The sequence below is a fragment of the Amblyomma mixtum genome, chromosome 1, assembly GCF_055824585.1.
Source record: "Amblyomma mixtum isolate Tamu chromosome 1, ASM5582458v1, whole genome shotgun sequence".
Lineage (NCBI taxonomy): Eukaryota > Metazoa > Arthropoda > Arachnida > Ixodida > Ixodidae > Amblyomma > Amblyomma mixtum.
Genome location: NC_143012.1, coordinates 136,990,864 through 137,010,880, shown reverse-complemented (window position 1 = coordinate 137,010,880; position 20,017 = coordinate 136,990,864). Strand labels below are relative to the sequence as shown.

The 20,017-nt window shown below is 51.4% G+C and overlaps 1 protein-coding gene and 1 pseudogene across 2 annotated transcripts in view; one reads left to right on the top strand and one right to left on the bottom strand.

Moving 5' to 3' along the window:
* Nucleotides 1–20,017, bottom strand: part of LOC149367696 (2-Hydroxyacid oxidase 1-like) — a 155,536-nt gene that overhangs the window by 30,009 nt on the left and 105,510 nt on the right. For both annotated transcript variants that reach the window (XM_089556965.1, XM_089556983.1), the window contains exon 6: nt 11,181–11,272. In XM_089556965.1, the coding sequence (XP_089413091.1) occupies nt 11,181–11,272 (92 nt within the window). The remainder of the gene's footprint in view (nt 1–11,180; nt 11,273–20,017) is intronic.
* On the top strand, nt 584–3,572 carry LOC149367697 (uncharacterized; annotated as a pseudogene).

Sequence of the window (20,017 nt, the reverse complement as noted above, 5' to 3'; positions counted from 1 at the left end):
CGCCATCCTGCAGGGCATCCAAGAGCTGCAGTTGGGGCTTAAGACGTACAACTATATCCGGGCCTTCTTAAACGGTCGCACAGCCTCACTGCATATAGATGATACACAGACCCCCCCCCCCCCCCCCCCCCCCTTCACGCCTGGTAACATTGGTACCCCTCAAGGGGCGGTGTTATCTCCCTTCCTCTTCAACCTCACTGTCCTCCAACACAATTTAAATCCAACTTTCCCCGAACACGTCTTCTTAGAAATATTACCTCAACCCTCGCGCAAGCGTCGCACCAGTCTGTTTGTAATTAATGTCTGTAGTCCTCCCCGAGCCCGTAAGGATATTTTCGGTCCTCTTTTCCTCAAAGCCCAGCAGCTAGCGCAGGGACAACCCCTCCTCATCCTCGGTGACTTCAACGCGCATCACCGTGCTTGGGGCTACCACTACGACTCGGCTAAAGGCCGACGCCTTTGGAATGACTGGCATACGCATCAGCTGACCCTCATCACGGACGTCTCCTACCCCACTAGACAAGGTACGGGCCTACACCGAGATACAACTCCGGATCTTGCCTTTGCGACCTCCGCAGTTAAAGCTACTTGGTGCCACACTAACGAAAATTTCGGGAGTGATCACTTTGTGCTCGAGATTGTCATACATGAGCCCACCAGGCAATGTACGCGGAAGGCTCAGGTGATTAACTGGGACTCTTTCCGGATGCACAGGGAACAGCATGACAAACATCCCACTATTACTAACATCAAGGCGTGGACAACCGAAATTGTCAAACAAGTGGCCGACGCCACAAAAACCGTCGAGTTAGAGGACACAGTTCCCCACTGCGACCGCTACTACGCCCATCTATGGGAGCGCAAGAAGTCGCTCGAAGCTCTACTTGCCACTCGGAAATGGGACCGCGATATCCGACGTAGACTGGCGCGCGCACACACGAATATCGAGAACTATGCAATCGAACTCACTCGACAGAGCTGGCACAACATTTGTGACCAGATGAACAAGACTCCAAACACTCGTAACACGTGGAACCTCCTTCGACATTTACTCGACCCAGCTGGAGGCAAACTCCAAACACGCCAACAGCTCGAGCGAATCTTCCAACAGTATCCTGGCACGCCAGACGAGCTCAAACAAGAGCTTATAAATACATACATCCGCCCCGAACCAGCAACCAACCTCCCCTTCTATCAGGGCGCTGACAATCCCGGCCTAGACGCTCCAATCACTCTTGCGGAAGTCCGAGCAGAACTAAATCGCCTCAAGACGGCTTCAGCAGCCGGTACCGACCGCATTTCAAATAAAATGCTTAGGAACCTGGACGACGCATCCATTCATGCTCTTACCGACTATCTTCAAGAATGTTGGGCCAGCGGTACCATCCCTCAGGAATGGAAATGCGCGAATCTAGTCCTCATCCCCAAGCCGGGAAAACCACCAACCTTGGCCAACCTCCGCCCCATCTCTCTTACGTCCTGCGTTGGGAAGCTGATGGAACACGTTATCCACACCAGACTCTTGAGATACCTCGAGGACAACCATCTACTACCAGACACAATGTTCGGCTTCCGCTCTCATTTAGCGGCCACGGACATTATGCTTCTTCTCCATCATCAGGTGGTCATGAAACGTACACTAGACACGAAAGTCATCGTCGGCCTCGATGTTGCCAAGGCATTCGACAACGTCCTTCATGAAGCGATCCTTCAACAACTTCAGGCTCTCGGTGTCGGACATCGCACGTATGCGTACGTCCGAGATTTCCTCTCCGACCGCACAGTACAACTAAACACCGGCACGGGAGATCCTTCCATCATCTCTCCAGGAAACCGTGGCACGCCTCAGGGCTCCGTGCTTTCGCCGATGCTTTTTAACGTTGCACTAATAGGCCTTCCCAAGCTACTCGCCGACATCCCTCACCTGCACCACAGCATTTATGCTGACGACCTCACACTTTGGATCACGCACAGCAGTGACGGCCAGATAGAGGAGACTCTCCAGACCGCAATCAAACGGATCGGAGATTACCTCATGACAATTGGCCTCACCTGCTCGGCGACGAAGTCAGAGTATATAATCATCCCGTCCCCGGGACGACGCCCTCCAAAGATACATCCTGAGATCAACCTCCAGGTGCAAGGTAACCCGATCCCTCGTACAGATCACATCAGGATCTTGGGCTTACACCTACAGGCCAACGGTAGCAACAACACCACGCTCCAACGCATCGATCAGTCGGTGGTACAGATCGGACGCCTCCTTAAGCGAGTTTCCAATAAGCATCATGGTATGCAAGAGTCCAACCTCCTGCGCCTCGTTCAAGTCTTCATCTGCTCCCGCATCACCTACTCTGCACCCTACCTACGTCTCACTCGTGCCGAAAGCGAACGGCTAGAGGCGTCACTCCGAAAAGCGTACAAGACGGCCTTGGGCCTTCCCATGTCCACAGCTACGCATAAGCTCATGGCTCTCGGAATCTCGAATACCGTGAGCGAACTTATTGAAGCAACCCTCACTGCCCAATACGAGCGGCTCTCACTCACACACGCTGGCCGAGCGGTACTGCAGCAAGTTGGGATCTCCCCGCCGAGAGCGGCCCCAAGTTATGCTGAACGTACCCCGGAATATCGCCAAAATCTCCGCATCCCTCCCATTCCCAAACGGATGCACCCGGAACACCATGCCGAGAGACGGGCCGACCGTGCACGTCAATTCGAGAAACGCTTCAGCGGACGTCCGGACGTCACGTATACGGACGCCTCTTACCATCCCTCGAAGCCAGAGATGGTGGCGGTAGCTCTCGCCCCTCACCGCAGCTGGTACACAGCCTGCAGCATTCGCAATGCAGAAACAGTCACCGCAGCAGAGGAGGTTGCCATTGCGCTAGCGCTAGCTGACCCTAATACCAAAGTCGTCATCAGTGATTCTCAACAGGCTATTCGCAACTACGATGCTGGCCGTATCTCTTGCCAGGCGTTACACATTCTCCTTTCTACTGCACCCTCTTCCAACTCTCGCATACTTCTTTGGGCCCCAGCCCATGAGTCGCTCAGCGGAAACGCACAGGCGCACACTCTCGCCCGAGATCTCAGCTGCCGAGCAGAGTGTATGATCGGCCTCCCTGCTTCCTCTGACACTAATATCTCACGCGCTTCTCTACTCACCACTTACACGGACAAACTACAGCACTACCGGCTCGAAAGATGTCTCTATCCTTCCGCACACCGTGATCTAACAAGACGCGAGGCCGTCCAATGGCGCAAACTACAAACTGGCAGTTTTCCATACCCCCTCTTATACAGCAAGATATTTCCACAACAGATAGACCCCATGTGCAAACACTGCTAAACTCCAGCCACTCTCATACACATGGTGTGGACTTGTACACATTACAACACAAACAACCCAAACATCCCAGAGACGTGGGAGTCTCTCCTGCGTACTTCCGAGCCGGCAGACCAACGCCGGCTTATCCAGCGCGCGGTGAAGGCCGCGACATCCCAAGGGATCCCCGCCGACCTCCTCTAAGCCAGCGCAACCGGTCCTTAGACTGGTCCCCTGTTTTGGGAGCAATAAAAGAAATCACCACCACCACCTCATCCCCCTGGCCAAGGCTATCAGCCGCATCCTGCACTTAGGACACACACTTTACGCGGATGATATAACGGTTTGGACCACATACGGCTCAGATGGCGACATAGAATCGACCCTTCAGGAAGCCGCTACAACTATCGCTACTCACGCGGCAAACATTGGGCTGGAATGCTCCCCCACAAAGTCAGCACTCCTCATAATCCACCCGCGGCGCGTCCCTACCTCCCCCATCACGATCTACCTGCATGACACTCCCATACCGCAAACACCTACCCTCCGCATTCTTGGCCTGCATTTACAGGACACGGGGAAAAACAACCTTACCCTGAAAGCACTAGAACAGTCCACTTACTCCGTCATCCATCTTCTTAGAAGGGTTTCACATTCACGAGCCGGTCTAGACGAAGCAGATAATCTCAAGGTGCTGCATGCCTTTGTGCTTAGCCGCATTCTTTACGCCACTCCTTACCTGAACCTCTCCTGTTCGGATAAAGACAAGATCAATGCTCTTATCCGCATGGCTACCAAAGCAGCACTAAACCTACCAAAGAGCACTAGCACGGACAGACTCTTAAATTTAGGAATGCACAACACTATACAAGAACGTATAGATGCACATCGCTACAAACAGTACCTTCGTCTGGCTGGCACGGAAACTGGACGATATATACTGGATTCTCTGGGAATTCGCATACCGGCACACACGACAGACTTCATCTCTCTCCCTCGCGCCATACACACCGCGCTTATCCTGAAACCCCTTCCTAAGAATGTCCACCCTAAATACCATCAATCCCGCCGAGTCGCGCGAGCCAAAGCTCTCCATAAAGAATATGGCACTTTAGAGGATGTGCGCTGGGTGGACGCCGCGTGTGGTACAGACCGTTCAGTAGCTGTGGCTTATCATCCAGCAGCCCCCCCCCCCCCCATTTACCCATTTCATAGACCCACCTTGTACCCCGGAAGAAGCAGAGGAAGCAGCTATAGCAATAGCCATTGCCCAAACCAATGCGGCTTATATACTAAGCGATTCCAAAACGGCCATTCTTAACTTCGCCCGCAGACGCGTCCATCCCCCCGCGTGGCAGATATTGAGAATGTGCACCCTAAATCCCGATAGGCGTATTGAGCTCGTGTGGGTGCCGGCTCACTCTGGCAATCCCGGAAATGAGGCCGCCGATAACGTAGCCCGAGGACTTATTTGCCGGGCAAATGGCGACCCCAGCCAGAATTTCTCGAGGGAGCGGGCACACACGTTCTCAGAACTAACTCAACAAGCACGCCTTGCCCGTCGACTCTATCCCCCTCCCCACCCCCGCCTATCCCACTCCCAACAAATCCTCTGGAGGCGACTCCAGACCCGAACTCTTCCTACCCCTCAGCTTCTATCCTACTTCCGCCATGTTTCCCCAGAGTGCACTCTCGCGGGAAAACCGCACGCCACCCTTGACCACATCCTCTTCGGCTGCCCTGCCGATCCTCCCCCGCAGGGACAGCCCGCCATCGGTACATGGGAGGAATGGGAGGCCCTCCTTGCGTCGCAGGACCCGGACGCGCAACTTCGCTGTGTGAACCCGGGTGCCAGTGTCACGGCCCTACGTGGCCTGGACACATGCGCGTAATGTGAGGGCTGTGCGGTGGCCCTGAGACCTTGTACGGTCCAAACTCACTTGCTTAATAAAGTTTTCCATCCATCCATTTATTTCACCCCACCGCCTCTCATGTTTTCATCCCACCTTTCCTCCTGATTGTAACACCTGTGGCGTGCCCAAATCCACACTTTTCCATTACCTTTGGGAATGTCCTTCCCCAAAGGCAGTATCCCCCATCCCCAATCCCACTCATTCTTCCTGGGAGGCCGCTTTACGGACCGCTCAGCCCGCCGGCCAGAAATGGCTAGTGGATCGGGCTTTACGTGAAGCACTAGCCCGTGGACTCCTGGACCAGTAGGGGACCACCCTGGAAGATTTTTTTTTGTGTGTGTAATAAAGTTGTTTCCATCCTTCCATCCACGAAAGGCTACCACCCGTTCGGCGCGATGCCTTGCCCTTTGAACGCAACGCTTTTTGAGGAAAGGAAATGGCGCAGTTATTCTCGGTCATCTCGGTGGACACCTGAACCGCACCGTAGAGGAAGGGAGGAAGTGGTGGTGAAAGAAGAAAGACAAAGAGGGCCCGTATTGAAGAAAATGGTTTGGTTTGGTTTGGTTTATGGGGTTTAACGTCCCAAAGCGACTAAGGCTATGAGAGACGCTGTAGTGGAGGGCTCCGGAAATTTCGACCACCTGTGGTTCTTTAACGTGCACTGACCTCGCACAGTACAGTGGCCTCGAATTTCTCCTCCAAAGAAATTCAGCCGCCGCGGCCGGGATCGAACCCGCGTCTTTCGGGCCAGCAGCCGAGCACCATAGCCACTGAGCCACCGCGGCGGCTGAAGAAAATGAAAATTGTATTTGAGGAAAGGAAATTACGCAGTAACTGTCTCAAATACCTCGGTGGACACCCGTCAAAATTCAGGGGGGCACTTTGTTGACCTAGAGTGCGGTCACTGATGTGTGGTTAAGATGTTAAGCTTCGCCTCTAAGAGTGGAACGGGACAGCGTCTCGCAACGCTGCCAGGGAGTCCACAGAACGCCATCGCCCATTCGGTTCTACGCCTCGCTCGTCGGTAAATTGGTTTTTGAGGAAAGGAAATGTATCTGTCCCTCATATCTCGGTGGACACCTAAACCTCGCCGGAAGGGAAGGGAGGAGGATGGGAGTGAGCGAAGGCACCGTATTCACTAGACGCGCCTGTGTTCATTCCAAACCATCGAGCTGGCATGGCGGAGTGGAAGCATGCTCGTCTCGCACTCCGAAGACCGGGGTTCGATTCCCGAGCTCGACCAATTTCCTACTCGGTTTATTTATATGGCCTGACTAGAAAAGTTAATTAGGCCAATTCGGCAATTAAGCAATTAACTAAGCTCAGTCCCACTTACTTGGAGCATCACTATACGATCCCTTCAATTGGTTGCATGGTTTCTAGCCAAAGTACAATTGGCCCCGTTTGAAATTCGCGCACTGTGACGTCACGACCGTTTCGACCAATTGAAAAGCGTGACAATTCTGTCGACAACTGCTGCTTACAACGATGAGACATTAAAGGCTTTCGCCTTAAAAAATGTGAGGGCACTTGAGTCTGCTTACGTGGAGGAATGCGAAAGCATGTATTTCCAGTAAAGGAAAGATTTTTGAGCAAAGGGCGCAGTAGCTCTCACATCTCGACATATCGGTGGACACCTCAACCGCGCCTGGTGGTGGTGAAAACATTTATTCAGAACGGACAGGAGGTGTTTAGATCAGCCCGTAAGGGACTGATCCTTACAACACTAGGTGAAGGGCCCTAATTTGGGACCCCAGTGGCGGTAGCCGCCGCCCGGGCGCGCCCGACTAAGGCTTGTTGGGTCTGTAAGTCGTGGCAGCCGAGAAGGGTCGCCTCCCAGTCCTCCCGGGTTGGGTTGGGGATGGGGGGAATGGCCGGGTTGGAGGGGCAGGCCCACACCATGTGATAGGTGTCCGAAGACACCGCACTACAGTGCGGGCAGTTGCCGCTAAAGGAGGGGTCGTAATGTTAAGCATATGTCATTGGTCTGAGCTAACCTCCAACTTCGCACCTGGACATCTCGGTGGACACCTCAACCGCGCCTTAGGGGAAAATGTAGTCTCAGAAAGCATGCAAGTGAAGGTGCATATGTCATTGGTCCGAACCCCTGTTCCAAGCTAGCCTCCAACTTGACTAAAACAGGTAAGCTATATGCAAAGAGAAATTCTATGACACCACCTGGAACGCTGTACGACGAACGCTTGCTCCAAAAATGGCGGGGGCTCAACTACAAAATTTCATGCGAATGTAGGCGGCAATGCTGCCACCACGCTGAGGTCAGCCAGTGCTGCCATCGCAGCGAAAATTTGTTTGCAGGAAAGGAAGTGGCGCAGTAACTGTCACACATCTCTGTGGACACTATAACCGCGCTGTAAAAGAACGGATAAAGGAGGGAGTGAAAGAGCTTAAGATAGCAAGAAAGGTGTCGTAGTGGAGGGCTCCCCAATAATTTCGACCGCCTGGGGTTCTTTAACGTGCACTGACATCGCACAGCACACGGGCGCCTCTTGCGTTTCCTCCATCGAAACGCTGCCCGAGACTCCGGCATGAGTGCCCTAACCGCTGAGCCACCGCGGCGGGTATCTACACCTTCGTGGATTAGGAGGTAAAAATGGGGCGGGTGGGTGAGGACTTGGTGTGAGGCCACATTACATCGTGACAACGATGAAATATGTCATCACTATGATATGATGTCATCATTAATTATAATTATCAGTCTTGGCATTACCTAATCCCATTAATTGCCTTTAATTAGACATGATTATTAGTATTTGAGAATTAGCGCTTATTAATAAATGATGCGATGTCATCATCATCATCATGTGAGTGGTCGGCTCGTGACGTCATATGTCTCCGGTTCTTGCGAACATAATCTTGAAAGAGAGCCATCTAATGCTTTCGCATTAGTAAACTCTACTCTCTCGATTAGCATCAAGCACTGAGAGGGGGCACTGATGCCCGTGTTAGGGCGTCTATTACGTGGACATCACAGGGCCGTCGCCCGCAGGATTCTTCACGGCTGCCGTAGTCCACCGGGGAATGAATGTCGATGGGCTATCTTTTCGGGCCCCAAATTCAACACGAGCGGAGGAAGTCGCAATAGCTCTCGCTGCCGCCGATCCAAAATCGAAAACGGTTATTACAGACTCTCGCCGGGCCTGTGAACATTATCTTGCAGGCGAAATATCACCTCTGGCCTCGCAAATTCTAAGACGCGCTCTCGCCGATCCAACTCGCACAAAAGTGATCTGGGCTCCTGGCCACCAGGGTCTACGAGGCAATGAGGCCGCTGATGCGGCCGCCCGAGCGCTCACACACCGGGCTCCTCATCCTAGCTCTCATGGCTCAGAAGCTCATAAACCGCTTCTGCGGTTCCGCGAAATCCTAATTTATTATTGCGACAGCCACCGTCTCTACCCGGCACCTGCCAAGGGGCTGAGTAAGGCGGAGGAGCGAACTCTGCGGCGCCTGCAGACAGGAACCCTTCTCTGTCCTGCAATAGCAAAACACTTCGATCCGAACACAGATGGGCGCTGCCCGCACTGTGGAGAGATCTGCGATATCTTTCACATGGTGTGGGCATGTACTCAGAATCCTCACCTTCCCCCACCCCCACCCGAGAGGCATGGGAGACTGCCCTCCTCAACTGCTCCACATTGGAGTCCCAAAGGGCTCTGGTAAAGCGGGCGCGAGACGGGGCCTCGTCATGCGGTGTCCCGGACTAAGGATACCGACCATGCAGCAGGGTTATTTATTTTTTTTTAACCCTCAAGCTCTCTTGATTAAAGTTTTTCACCACCACCACCTCATCGTGCTTACGCCGCACTGAGGTCAGGCTAATGCACTTCGGCAGTAGTCTGAAAAATGTTACAATCACAAAGAAACAGGCAACTGCACACGAGCCTAGCGGACACGTGCGTTTCGCTGAATTCGCCAGCAGGTAAGCTGGTACATTGGTTTTTGAGGAAAGGAAATGGCGCAGTATCTGTCTCACATATCTCGGCGGACACCTGAACTGCGCCGTAAGGGAGGGGAGGAAGGTGGGAGTGAAAGAGAGAAAGAGGTGCCGTAGTGGAGGTCTCCGGAATAATTTCGACCACGTGGGAATCTTTAACGCACTCACTGATATCTCACTGATATCGCACAGCACACGGGCGCCTCTTGCGTTCCGCCTCCATCGACACGCGGCCGCCGCGGTCGGGTTCGAACCCGGGTACTCCGGCTTAGTAGACGAGCGCCTTAACCACTGGGCCACCGCGGCAGGCTAGGCTAACCAAAATTCATGGGGGCACTTTGTTGGCCTAATGTGTGGTGAGGCGAAAGCCTTAAGCGCAATGTTGCTGCTTGTGTCACTGATGTGGGGTTAAGATGTTAAGCTTCGCCCCGCCGCGGTGGCTTAGTGGCTATGGTGCTCGGCTGCTGGCCCGAAAGACGCGGGTTCGATCCCGGCCGCGGCGGCTGAATTTCTTTGGAGGAGAAATTCGAGGCCCGTGTACTGTGCGATGTCAGTGCACGTTGAAGAACCCCAGGTGGTCGAAATTTCCGGAGCCCTCCACTACGGCGTCTCTCATAGCCTTAGTCGCTTTGGGACGTTAAACCCCATAAACCAAAGCAAACCTCTAAGAGTGGAACGCGACAGCGTCTTACAACGCTGGCAGGGAGTCCACAGAACGCCGTCACCCATTCGGCTCTACGCCTTGCTCGATGGTAAATTTGTTTTCGAGGAAAGGAAATGTATCTCTCTCTCTCTCTCTCTCTCTCTCTCTCTCGCATATCTCAGTGGACACTTGAACCTCGCTGTAAGGGAAGGGAGGAAGATGGGTGTGAACGAAGACGCCGTATTAGCTAGACGCGCCTTTGTTCATTCCAAACCATCCGGCTGGCATGGCGGAGTGGTTAGCGTGCTCGTCTTATACTCCGGAGACCCTGGTTCGATTCCCCGACTCGACCAATTTCCTACTCGGTTTTATTTATTTATGTGGTCTGACTAGAAAGGTTAATCAGGCTAATTGGTGTTCACTATTGTTCTAATGCCATCCATTTTGTCCTGTCACTCACCTGTCAAGTGACGGAACTCTAAAATGTTCGACACAATGTCTATGAAACGCGTAGAAACGTCTATTAATGATGGTTAATGATAGTTAAGCATGACGTGCACATTTCGTAATACTAGTTAATGTATGGTTAGTGATTAATCAGTGGTTAGTGATTAATCAGTGTACATTAACTAGTACACAGATTAATTAGTGTCAGGTAAGGTACAGTCAAAGTGCACAGTCTGACATGACACTTTTTAACTACTACTAATTACCAATTAGTCATTAAGTACAAAGATATACTCATGAAATCCCTTTGTATGATGTTCCTGTTTCTTTCGATTGCACCCGATTAAGTATCGATTGGCTATTGAATGGCATATGCCCATATAATGCATGCATCCGAAAGGCGGACACATTTGCTAACACCACGACAGTATGAGGCATTAAAGGCTTTCGCGTTAAAAAGTTGCCCAGGCTTAGCTTGGTTAAGCCATAGTTAAGCCAAGAATGCGTTGCATATTGCGCGGTCTTTTTGCGCGAGGTCTTGGCGGCACTCGATTTTCTCAGCAGCTTTTCCTCCGTGACGTATGGATGGATGGATGTATGGATGGATGGATGGATGGATGGATCAGAGCGCCCCCTTGAAACGAGGCGGTGGCAACCGCCACCATGCTTAGCCGTTCTTTTTTCTTCCTGTTTATTCCTTTCCTTTTTTGTTTTTCTTTTTGTTATCTTTTTATTGTGTTAAATATTCTCACCAAGAATCGCCATCATTTTTACCTACGGTTCTTCCTCCGGCTGTCGTGACGTCATGTCACGTGGTTTGGTGGCTGCCCGGCCGCGCCCAAGGGCTGAACTGAGTGATTGCAATATGCTACGCATAAAAGAACTCGCAGTTACCGCCGCAGGCACGCCGTCCATGTAGAGGCCACCGTGGTTGGACACGATGATTCCAGAGACGCCGTGCTTCACAGCCTCCAGGGCGTCGTCGGCTGCAGTGCGATGGAATAACGAAGGACAATATATCGCAAATGCGTCAGAATATGCTTTTCTGTCATAGTAATATGTACAGCAATGGGCCCAAAATTTCCTGCCTAACCAACCCAATTGGTTGCCGCGAGAGAACCTAGAACACATCAAATTTTGGGGATCAGCTGCAGAATATTGCTGACGGTGGCTGGTTGGCAGGGCAGTTACTCTTTAATGCGCAGCATTTGTTCTCCAGTTATTGCTCTTTTTTTTAGCATGCTGCGCAACTTTTGATCCATCAATATTCCAATCTGCTGTAAGGCAAGGTCCTTTGGTGGTTCGAATCCCATCGTGCACAAATATTTTTTTTCTGGTCTGACTAGATAAAGCGTGACAATCTTCTGCTGACAACCTTCTGTCGAAGGCTTTCACCTCAAAATATCACGGGCATGGATTTTGCAAGTGATCCCCAGAGAGGAACCTATAGGAGGCAGGTGGGCCACCTAGGCCACGTGACCATGCGGCGTCATCAAAACCTGTCCACCGTGGGAGATAGCAGTTAAATTAATGGTTGACTGCTCGGGAAGAGCAACCCGAGTCGCACAAGGCCCACCGCTGGGAGCACCTGCCATTGTAAGGCTGTGGCGCATCGTTTAACCGCTGCACTACTGCGTACAGAAGGGGTATCTGGACTCCCAGGGATCTATGAATATGAAGTAAACGACAGCCTTGTGCACATATGGTAATTAACCAATTACATATCGCGTCACGCCCTTAAGGCGGATATTAAGTGTCCCACATGTTTTTTTTTCCTTTTGAGGGGGACAAAAAGCTGTACACACAGCTTGACTCCTCAGGTGGGACTCCTGCGTGTGCAGTTACAAAGGATTTTTTACCGCTACCTATTGTGTTTCTTTATGCGCTATAGCGAACTATTACCTGAGTTTTCAGCTGCTTAACAGCAAGAAATAAATTTTGGCGATCAAAGCGTTAACTTTTGCTCTGTTCTCGTGCTCTGCCGCCCCAAAATCACGTTTAACATTCTTCTGAAGGAATGTTAGCAGATGTCTCCGCGCTTCGGTGTCACTACTTTATAAAAAAGAAGCTGCGTCGAGGCTGGGAATCGAACCACGGCCTTTGGCATTTGAAGTGGAGACGCTACCACTCCGCCACGAACTTTTTTTCTTTCTTTATTGCCTGTCTTTGGCTCACGACATTGCACAACAAAAATACACATAACGTTATATACATACGACACTGTCGTGGTCAGCCAGCACGAGACTGGCTTCGTCAGCTTAAAAGTTCCGCGACATACACAACGGCTCTAGTCTTGAGAGCCACTCGGGAGGCTCCGCAGCTGCTTTTTGGATTGCAAGAAACCAGTCCATGCTTTCCCGAAAATAAATTCGGGCCGGTCGTGCGTCTTTGTCACAATGGTAGCCTGCCATTCTGGAGCGCCATATACAGTGGAGGCCCAAGAGCATTATGAGATCAAAAGGTGCCCCATCCTCATTATCAGTGCTTAAATAGCGAATTCCGTGCGCGTCAAGTGGTAGCTCTTTCTTTATGGTCCTTTGTAACACGTCCCAAAAATAAACCCCTTCCCAGCAATGCAAAAAAACATGGTCTATTGTTTCAGGCTGTTTACAAATTAAGCAGTTCGATCCCCACGGTAAAAAGAAATCCTTTCCCTCTAGAAACTTTTTAACTGGTAACGTCCCGGTGTGTAACTTAAAAAAGAAAGTCTTTACTCCTGGTGGCACCTGCATTTTCTTCACTCTTTTTATTCTCTAGATGCGCCTTTATTCGTTCGTGGCGGAGTGAAAACACTCCGCCACGAACGCTTTCTTTTTCTTTATTGCATTTTCACAACGGGTACAAAGAAGAAAAAGTTTGTGCATGAATAAAGGCGCATCTAGAGAATGCATGGGTCTCATAAATAAAATAAAATAAATAAAAAATAAAAAAGGTAAAATTAAACAGAAAAGCGAAAAATAAACTAAAAATAAAACATGACAAACAAAAATAAACACACAGTGCGACAGGAAACGCTTTCGCCTTACAGCACTTTAGAGAGCCATAGTGCCCCTTGAATGTTTGAGTGAAAGGACGGCGCCAGTAGGGAACACTATACACTCCGGGAGCGTGGAGGTTGAGAATTCTAGTTTACATAATATGATCGTATCCAAGCAGCTGCAGTGGCAACACCATATCTTTTCAGAATTTAGAGAGAACTGTAAAAAAAGAATGGTGAGCTTAGTGAACCCAGGACGAAAAACTAGAATTAAACTTGCCGAATACTCAAATCATCAAGCCTATAGTACAAGACAAACTGAAGTGAGGAACTGGTTGCTTAGAGCATATACTGGAGCCTCAAATTATGCTCCATGATGTCAAAAATAAAGAAATCAAGCAGAAATATGGCTAATGATAGAACGTTTATTACGGCAGTGTAGAGAGCCACATTACTAATCGATGAATTCATAGGTATATATTGCCGCCGCGGTGGCTCAGCGGTTATGGTGCTCGGCTGCTGACCCAAAAGACGCGGGTTCGATCCCGGCCGCGGCGGCTGGAATTTCTTTGGAGGAGAAATTCTAGAGGCCCGTGTACTGTGCGATGTCAGTGCACGTTAAAGAACCCCAGGTGGTCGAAATTTCCGGAGCCCTTCACTACGGCGTCTCTCATAGCCTCAGTCGCTTTGGGACGTTAAACCCCATAAACCAAACCAAACCATAGGTATATATTGCCACGAATCTCTGTAGCGTTTGTTTGTTGTGTTTATTTGTTCACGCTTCAAGGCTGCCGGCACGCCGCTTTATTACTTCGTTTGTGACGCAAGACGTGCCTAGAATCATCTCGATTGATCGCATCCGGACGGAGCCTATTCTAGTTTGCGCCAGAATGTTCTAGTAACTTCTAAAGCTTTATCTCGAAGGTTCGCTATCAGCTTTAAAAAGAGCACGGCCGACAGCGGCGGTCATTCTGTTCGACGACCGCCGAGCACGCTTGTTGCTACGCCGCCGCCGTGTGATTCAGTTCTTTGCGGCGCAAGTCAGCCCGAATAAAGAGTTCCGTTTCGAAGACATCCTCGTAGTTTTCCTTTTCGCCGGACTGCAGTCACCACTACGTGACATCTGGTGGAGGTGCTAACGAATGTCCCTGTCGCCCTCACCCCCTGGGAGCCGTCAGAGCAGCCCGAGCCGTCTCGAAGAAGATCCCGCGAAAGCCGCAGAAGCCGTCCCCCCGCAGGCGAAGGGCGAAGCAGTCGTCGTTTCCAGAGGTGTCCACAAGAATTCGGACTGCTACCGGACCGCACGCGAACGAAGAAGGACCCCCCAATTTCGACTTCAACCATGACTACGACACCAGCCCCCATTATTTTACACCAGCCCCGACTGCCGCCCACGTTCAACGCTTCACCGGGCGAGGATCCCGAGGAATGGTTGGAACAGTTGGAGCGTGTCGCCGTGTTCAACAGTTGGGACGACCAGACTAGGCTGAGCCATGTTTTCTTCGCCTTGGAAGAACCAGCGAGAATCTGGTTCGAAAACAACGAAGCTTCTCTAGCGACGTGGGAATTATTCAAACGGGAGTTCCTGAAGGCCTTCACGAGCATCATCAGGAAAGAAAGAGCTCAGCTGCTCCTACAGTCACGCATCCAACACCCGAACTAGTCAGTGACGGCATATGTAGAAGATATGAAGCACCTTTTTCGACAAGTCGATCCTAACCTGGCGGAGGAGAAGAAGGTGGAGCTTCTGATGCACGGTGCTAAAGAGGCACTTTTCGGCGGTCTCACGCGCAATCCACCGACGACGGTTGCGGAATTCACCACTGACGCAGCCGCCATTGAGAAAACCTTGGAAGCACGAGCCCGTCATTTTCCTCGACAGCCCCAGGTAACCTCGTCTGTCCTCTCGGATGGCACAGCATTCGGAGGCCACCTGCGGGATGTTATCCGCGAAATTGTACGGGAAGAGCTGCGTCGCCTGCTACCATCTCCCAACCAGCCTCAAGTAGCGACCCTTGAGGAAATCGTACGCGAAGAAGGGCAGCATGCGCTTGGCACCCCGTCATCTTCGCCTCCTGCTGAAGCTCCAGCATTAGCCTACGCGGCTGCAATACGCAGTGCTCAGCCCCAACGCGGGAGCCGAAGTCCGCCTCTTCGACGTGAACCAGCTGTTCCCGAACGCCGCCTCCCTGCCCCCTCCCGCCCAGTTTACGAACGACGCCCGAGCCCCAGGAAGTGCGACGCCTGGAGGACTTCCAACAACCGTCCGCTGTGCTTCCATTGCGGCGAAGCCGGTCATGTACTTCGCCACTGCCCTTACAGGCGCATCGGCCTGCGAGGTTTTGCCATCGACGCTGCACGACCGCTCCCCGGCCAGGGAGCACGGGAAATCGATGACTACCTGCGTAGAGGGGAGTACGCGTCGTCAAGCCGTCTTTCCCGCTCCCCTTCGCCGTCCACCGCACGTTTTTCATCACCGGACCGCAGCTACGCCGCGGCGGTCAGAGGAAGGTCCCCTAGCCCCCGTAGGGGAAACTAACCAAAGCAACCTGTGGAGGTCAGGTTGCTTGCCGAGGAAACGACGAAGATCCTCCAGCAACCACGCCCTATGAAGACGCCGCACCTACTATGCCGACGACGCGTACAACAACCTCGACCACGACGCGAACTGCCTTCAAAACTACGCCGCCATCAAGAAAAGCTCCGACCACACGCCCCACCCACGATTCACATACCCGACGAAGCCGTAACCCGACGCCGAGAACGACGTGCAACTCCAGAGCCAGGACATTCGATTTAGAAGTGGTTTTCGACGGCCGGAAAGTCACCGCTCTAGTCGACACAGGAGCCGATTATTCAGTGATGAGCGGACCATTCGCTGCGCAGCTGAGGAAAGTAATGACCGCTTGGGACGGCCCACAAATTCGCACCGCAGGGGGCCATCTCATTACGCCATCAGGACGATGCACAGCGCGAGGGACTCTCAAGGGACATACCTATCCCGTGACCTTCGTAGTGCGACGGAAGTGTTCCCGCGAAGTGATCTTGGGCATGGATTTCCTTAATGAGCATCAGGCGATCATCGACCTACCATCCAAGATGATCACACTTTCCACGAACGAGGCCATCCCATCGATGAGAACCCCAGAACATCACGTTGCGCTTAGTGTCATGGGGGAACAAGTGAGTGTCCCACCCCGCTCAAGCGTCATCATCACCGTAGGCGCCACGGAAGCGCATAACACTGAAGCCATTATCGAGAGGAACATGCAGTTGCTTCTCGACCGAGGAATCAGCATCGCAAGAGGCATCGCACATTTCCGCAAAGGACAAGCCGAAGTACTGCTGACTAACTTCAGCGAAGAATACCGGCACGTTACCAGAGGAACGACGATTGCATTCCTCGCCGAAATATCCGACGTATACGAGTCTTCTTCGCGCTCTCCGACCCATCTGTAGAAGATTCGCCTGACCAAGAGAACTCGCCCACTTTCGACATAAACCCAGCCCTGCCCCGGAATAGACAAGACCAGATCCGCACTCTCCTTCGAAGCTACAGGGAGTGCTTCTCGTCATCGCCGAAGGTCCGACAAACGCCGACTGCCAAGCATCGCATTATAACCGACCAGCACGCCCGACCTCTCCGCCAGAGCCCCTACCGGGTGTCGCCGCGAGAACGACAAGCCATCCGGAACCAAGTGGAAGAAATGCTGCACGACGACGTTATTCAGCCTTCAAAGAGCCCCTGGGCGGCACCTGTTGTTCTAGTGAGAAAGAAAGACGGTGCACTTCGATTCTGCGTGGATTACCGGCGCTTGAACAACATCACAAAGAAGGACGTCTACCCCCTCCCTCGCATCGACGACACACTGGACCGGCTCTGCAACGCCAGATATTTCTCACCGATGGACCTCAAGAGCGGCTACTGGCAAATTGAGGTCGATGAAAGAGATCGCGATAAGACCGCATTCATCACTCCAGATGGCCTCTTCGAGTTCAAGGTGATGCCGTGTGGTCTCTGTTCCGCACCAGCGACATTTCAACGAGTAATGGATACAGTGCTGGCAGGCCTGAAGTGGCAGATTTGTCTGGTATATTTAGATGACGTCGTTGTCTTCGCCTCGAGCTTTGAGGAGCACCTGAAAAGGCTTCGAACAGTACTAGACGCAATCAAATCGTCCGGGCTAACCTTGAAAGCAGAGAAGTGCCACTTTGTCTATGAAGAGCTGCTGTTTCTAGGCCACATTGTTAGCAAGGAGGGAGTACGCCCAGACCCGCAGAAAACAGCTGCTATCGCAATGTTTCCGCCAAAGGCCGATAAGAAAGGTGTGCGCAGATTCCTCGGACTGTGCGCGTATTACCGACGTTTCGTCAAAAACTTTTCGCGCATTGCCGAGCCACGGACCCACCTGACAAAGGCAGATGTGCCATTTAAATGGGAAGCGCCGCAAATAGAAGCCTTGAAGGAACTTCAGCGCCGTTTACAGACGCCACCGATCCTCGCGCACTCTGATGAAAACGCCGAGACTGAAATTCATACTGACGCAAGTAGTGTGGGCCTAGTTATCCTCGTTCATAAAATTGACGGAGTGGAGAAGGTCATTGCGTACGCTAGCCGTTCCCTGTCCAAAGCCGAAGCTAATTATTCGACAACTGAGAAGGAGTGCCTTGCCATCATCTGGGCTACGTCGAAATAGACGATATGCGAAATGCGCAACGCCATCTCTCGGCGCTCCGAGAACTAAGTCCTCCATGCCTAGCTATTTCATGTCTCAGATCCAGCCTGGCGAAATCGTGTCTACATGTTCTCAAGGATAGTTTCGAAGCCCAAGTTTCCAGATTAGTAAGTGCCGGCTACCCTGATAATGTTGGTACGGTACAGAAAACGAAACCGCGGCCCTGCGTTGGGTTAAAACGGCTGCGCTTCGTTTGAAAAGTGGAATGACGATGCGCTCTTGCGCTATGCTGTCCACTATGCAAAGAAACTACGATGCGTACCAGAACTAGGTGCGTTCCAGCTTTTCGCTTTTCTATTTTTTCTTTACTCTGTCCCAACGTTTTAGTAACAGCAAATGCCATGTGAGGTATCGTGTGTCAGCAAGCCATTCAGTGCACAGCTCGCGCTTTCTGCGCTGATTTTTCACAAAGCTTTCTAGGTGATTTGCGTCTACATTAAGATACGGACCACATCCTTTGTTGCCTCTGATCAATATTAGAAGACGATTTAGTGCATTTAATAACTCTCTGGTTGGGCGTGAATATATGTAGACGCATACTTGAACAACGTAACAGAGAAGGTAATTTTTTTGAGCGAGCCTACGCCTGTGTTCCTCAAGCGTGTATTCCAGTCACGAAGAAGCACGTTCATTAATGTGCAGGTAAATCGCGGCCATGGGCACTCAGTGCGCTCCATCTAAAAACCTCGATTGCTCATGCCGTGGCGTACTAAGCGCACTCGAAGAACCACACGCACATTACTGCTTTTGTTACGTGTTCAATTAAGTTTTTCCCGTGTTCTATTAGTTTTGGAAGGGCTAGCAATCTCTCTGGACCATGGGGTTGTTGCAAGATCCCACACATTGTTTTCTTATAATGTCGTACGTGATAGCGCCCGCATATGTTATGCGCGTTAACGCGTCTTTGTGAGGCAATACATCCTACGTATAAAAACTGAGGTGCGAATGCTTTATTTTTTGAGGATTCCTATACATTCGATATCTCCGGCGGCGAAAGTCTGAAAAAAAAAGCTACTTTATTGTGAAGGCGGGACGCATTTCCAAGCTAGAAAGTACGTGCAACATTGTACTGAAAACTCTTCAGGCCATCAGATTTTATCGTTGTGGCAAGCTGCAACAGCTTGCTTCGCAACAAAGAAATTTGTGTAGGTTTGGGAGGAAGCGAATTAAGTGTCGGAGGCAACCGAACATGCGAATTTCACCCCCGCATACACAGCTTGACCAGCGTATCGAGTCCGTGCAGGCACCTACAGCTGTACGCTCTTTCTCTAATCAAGCCGCCGCGGTAGCTAAGTGCTTGTCTGAAAAAAAAAAAAAAAAACTGCGTCTTTGCTTACAATATATTGAATTATATGTGCCCACTTTACTCTTGTTAATATCGACTGACAACATCGCAATACTCGCTTCAACTTCGTCTTAAGCAAGACGCGGTTTCAACGAATTGCGGCGAAAACCAGTCGGTGCCGGGCTCTGACACGGTGACGTTGAAAACCGCGGATGTGCATTGTACATTGCACTAAAGGAATCACATTACGCAGCTGGTCGAGGGTCCTATGTGAATATACTGCAATGCACGAAGCTCCTGGCGTCGGCGCGAACGAAAGTTCACACTGTCACAGAAGTTTGTCAAGACATCTGTGCACTCAGCGCAAAATAACCGCTCGCTACCCCACCAGATGAAATCGCGTCCACATGGGAATGAAATAGCCGTGATAATGCGTGATGCTTGAACTGGTGCTTTAATGCGCGAATTAAAATGACAGTGGCACAGAGTTCGACTTGCCAACACACTTCCCAGTGCCGATTCTGGCTACCATCAACGCCAGACTTCAAGCGAAGCTCAGGACGCGGTAGGAGGAAGTTGGCGCTTACTACCTACCTACATTTGGTAAAAGATCAGCAGTGAAAACAACGCAGCAGCTGAAGCTTGCCTGCTGAAATTTGACACGCAAGATTCAAGACAGCTATACCGATATCAAGAATGCACGCATAGCAAACGATGCACCAGCTCGACGAGC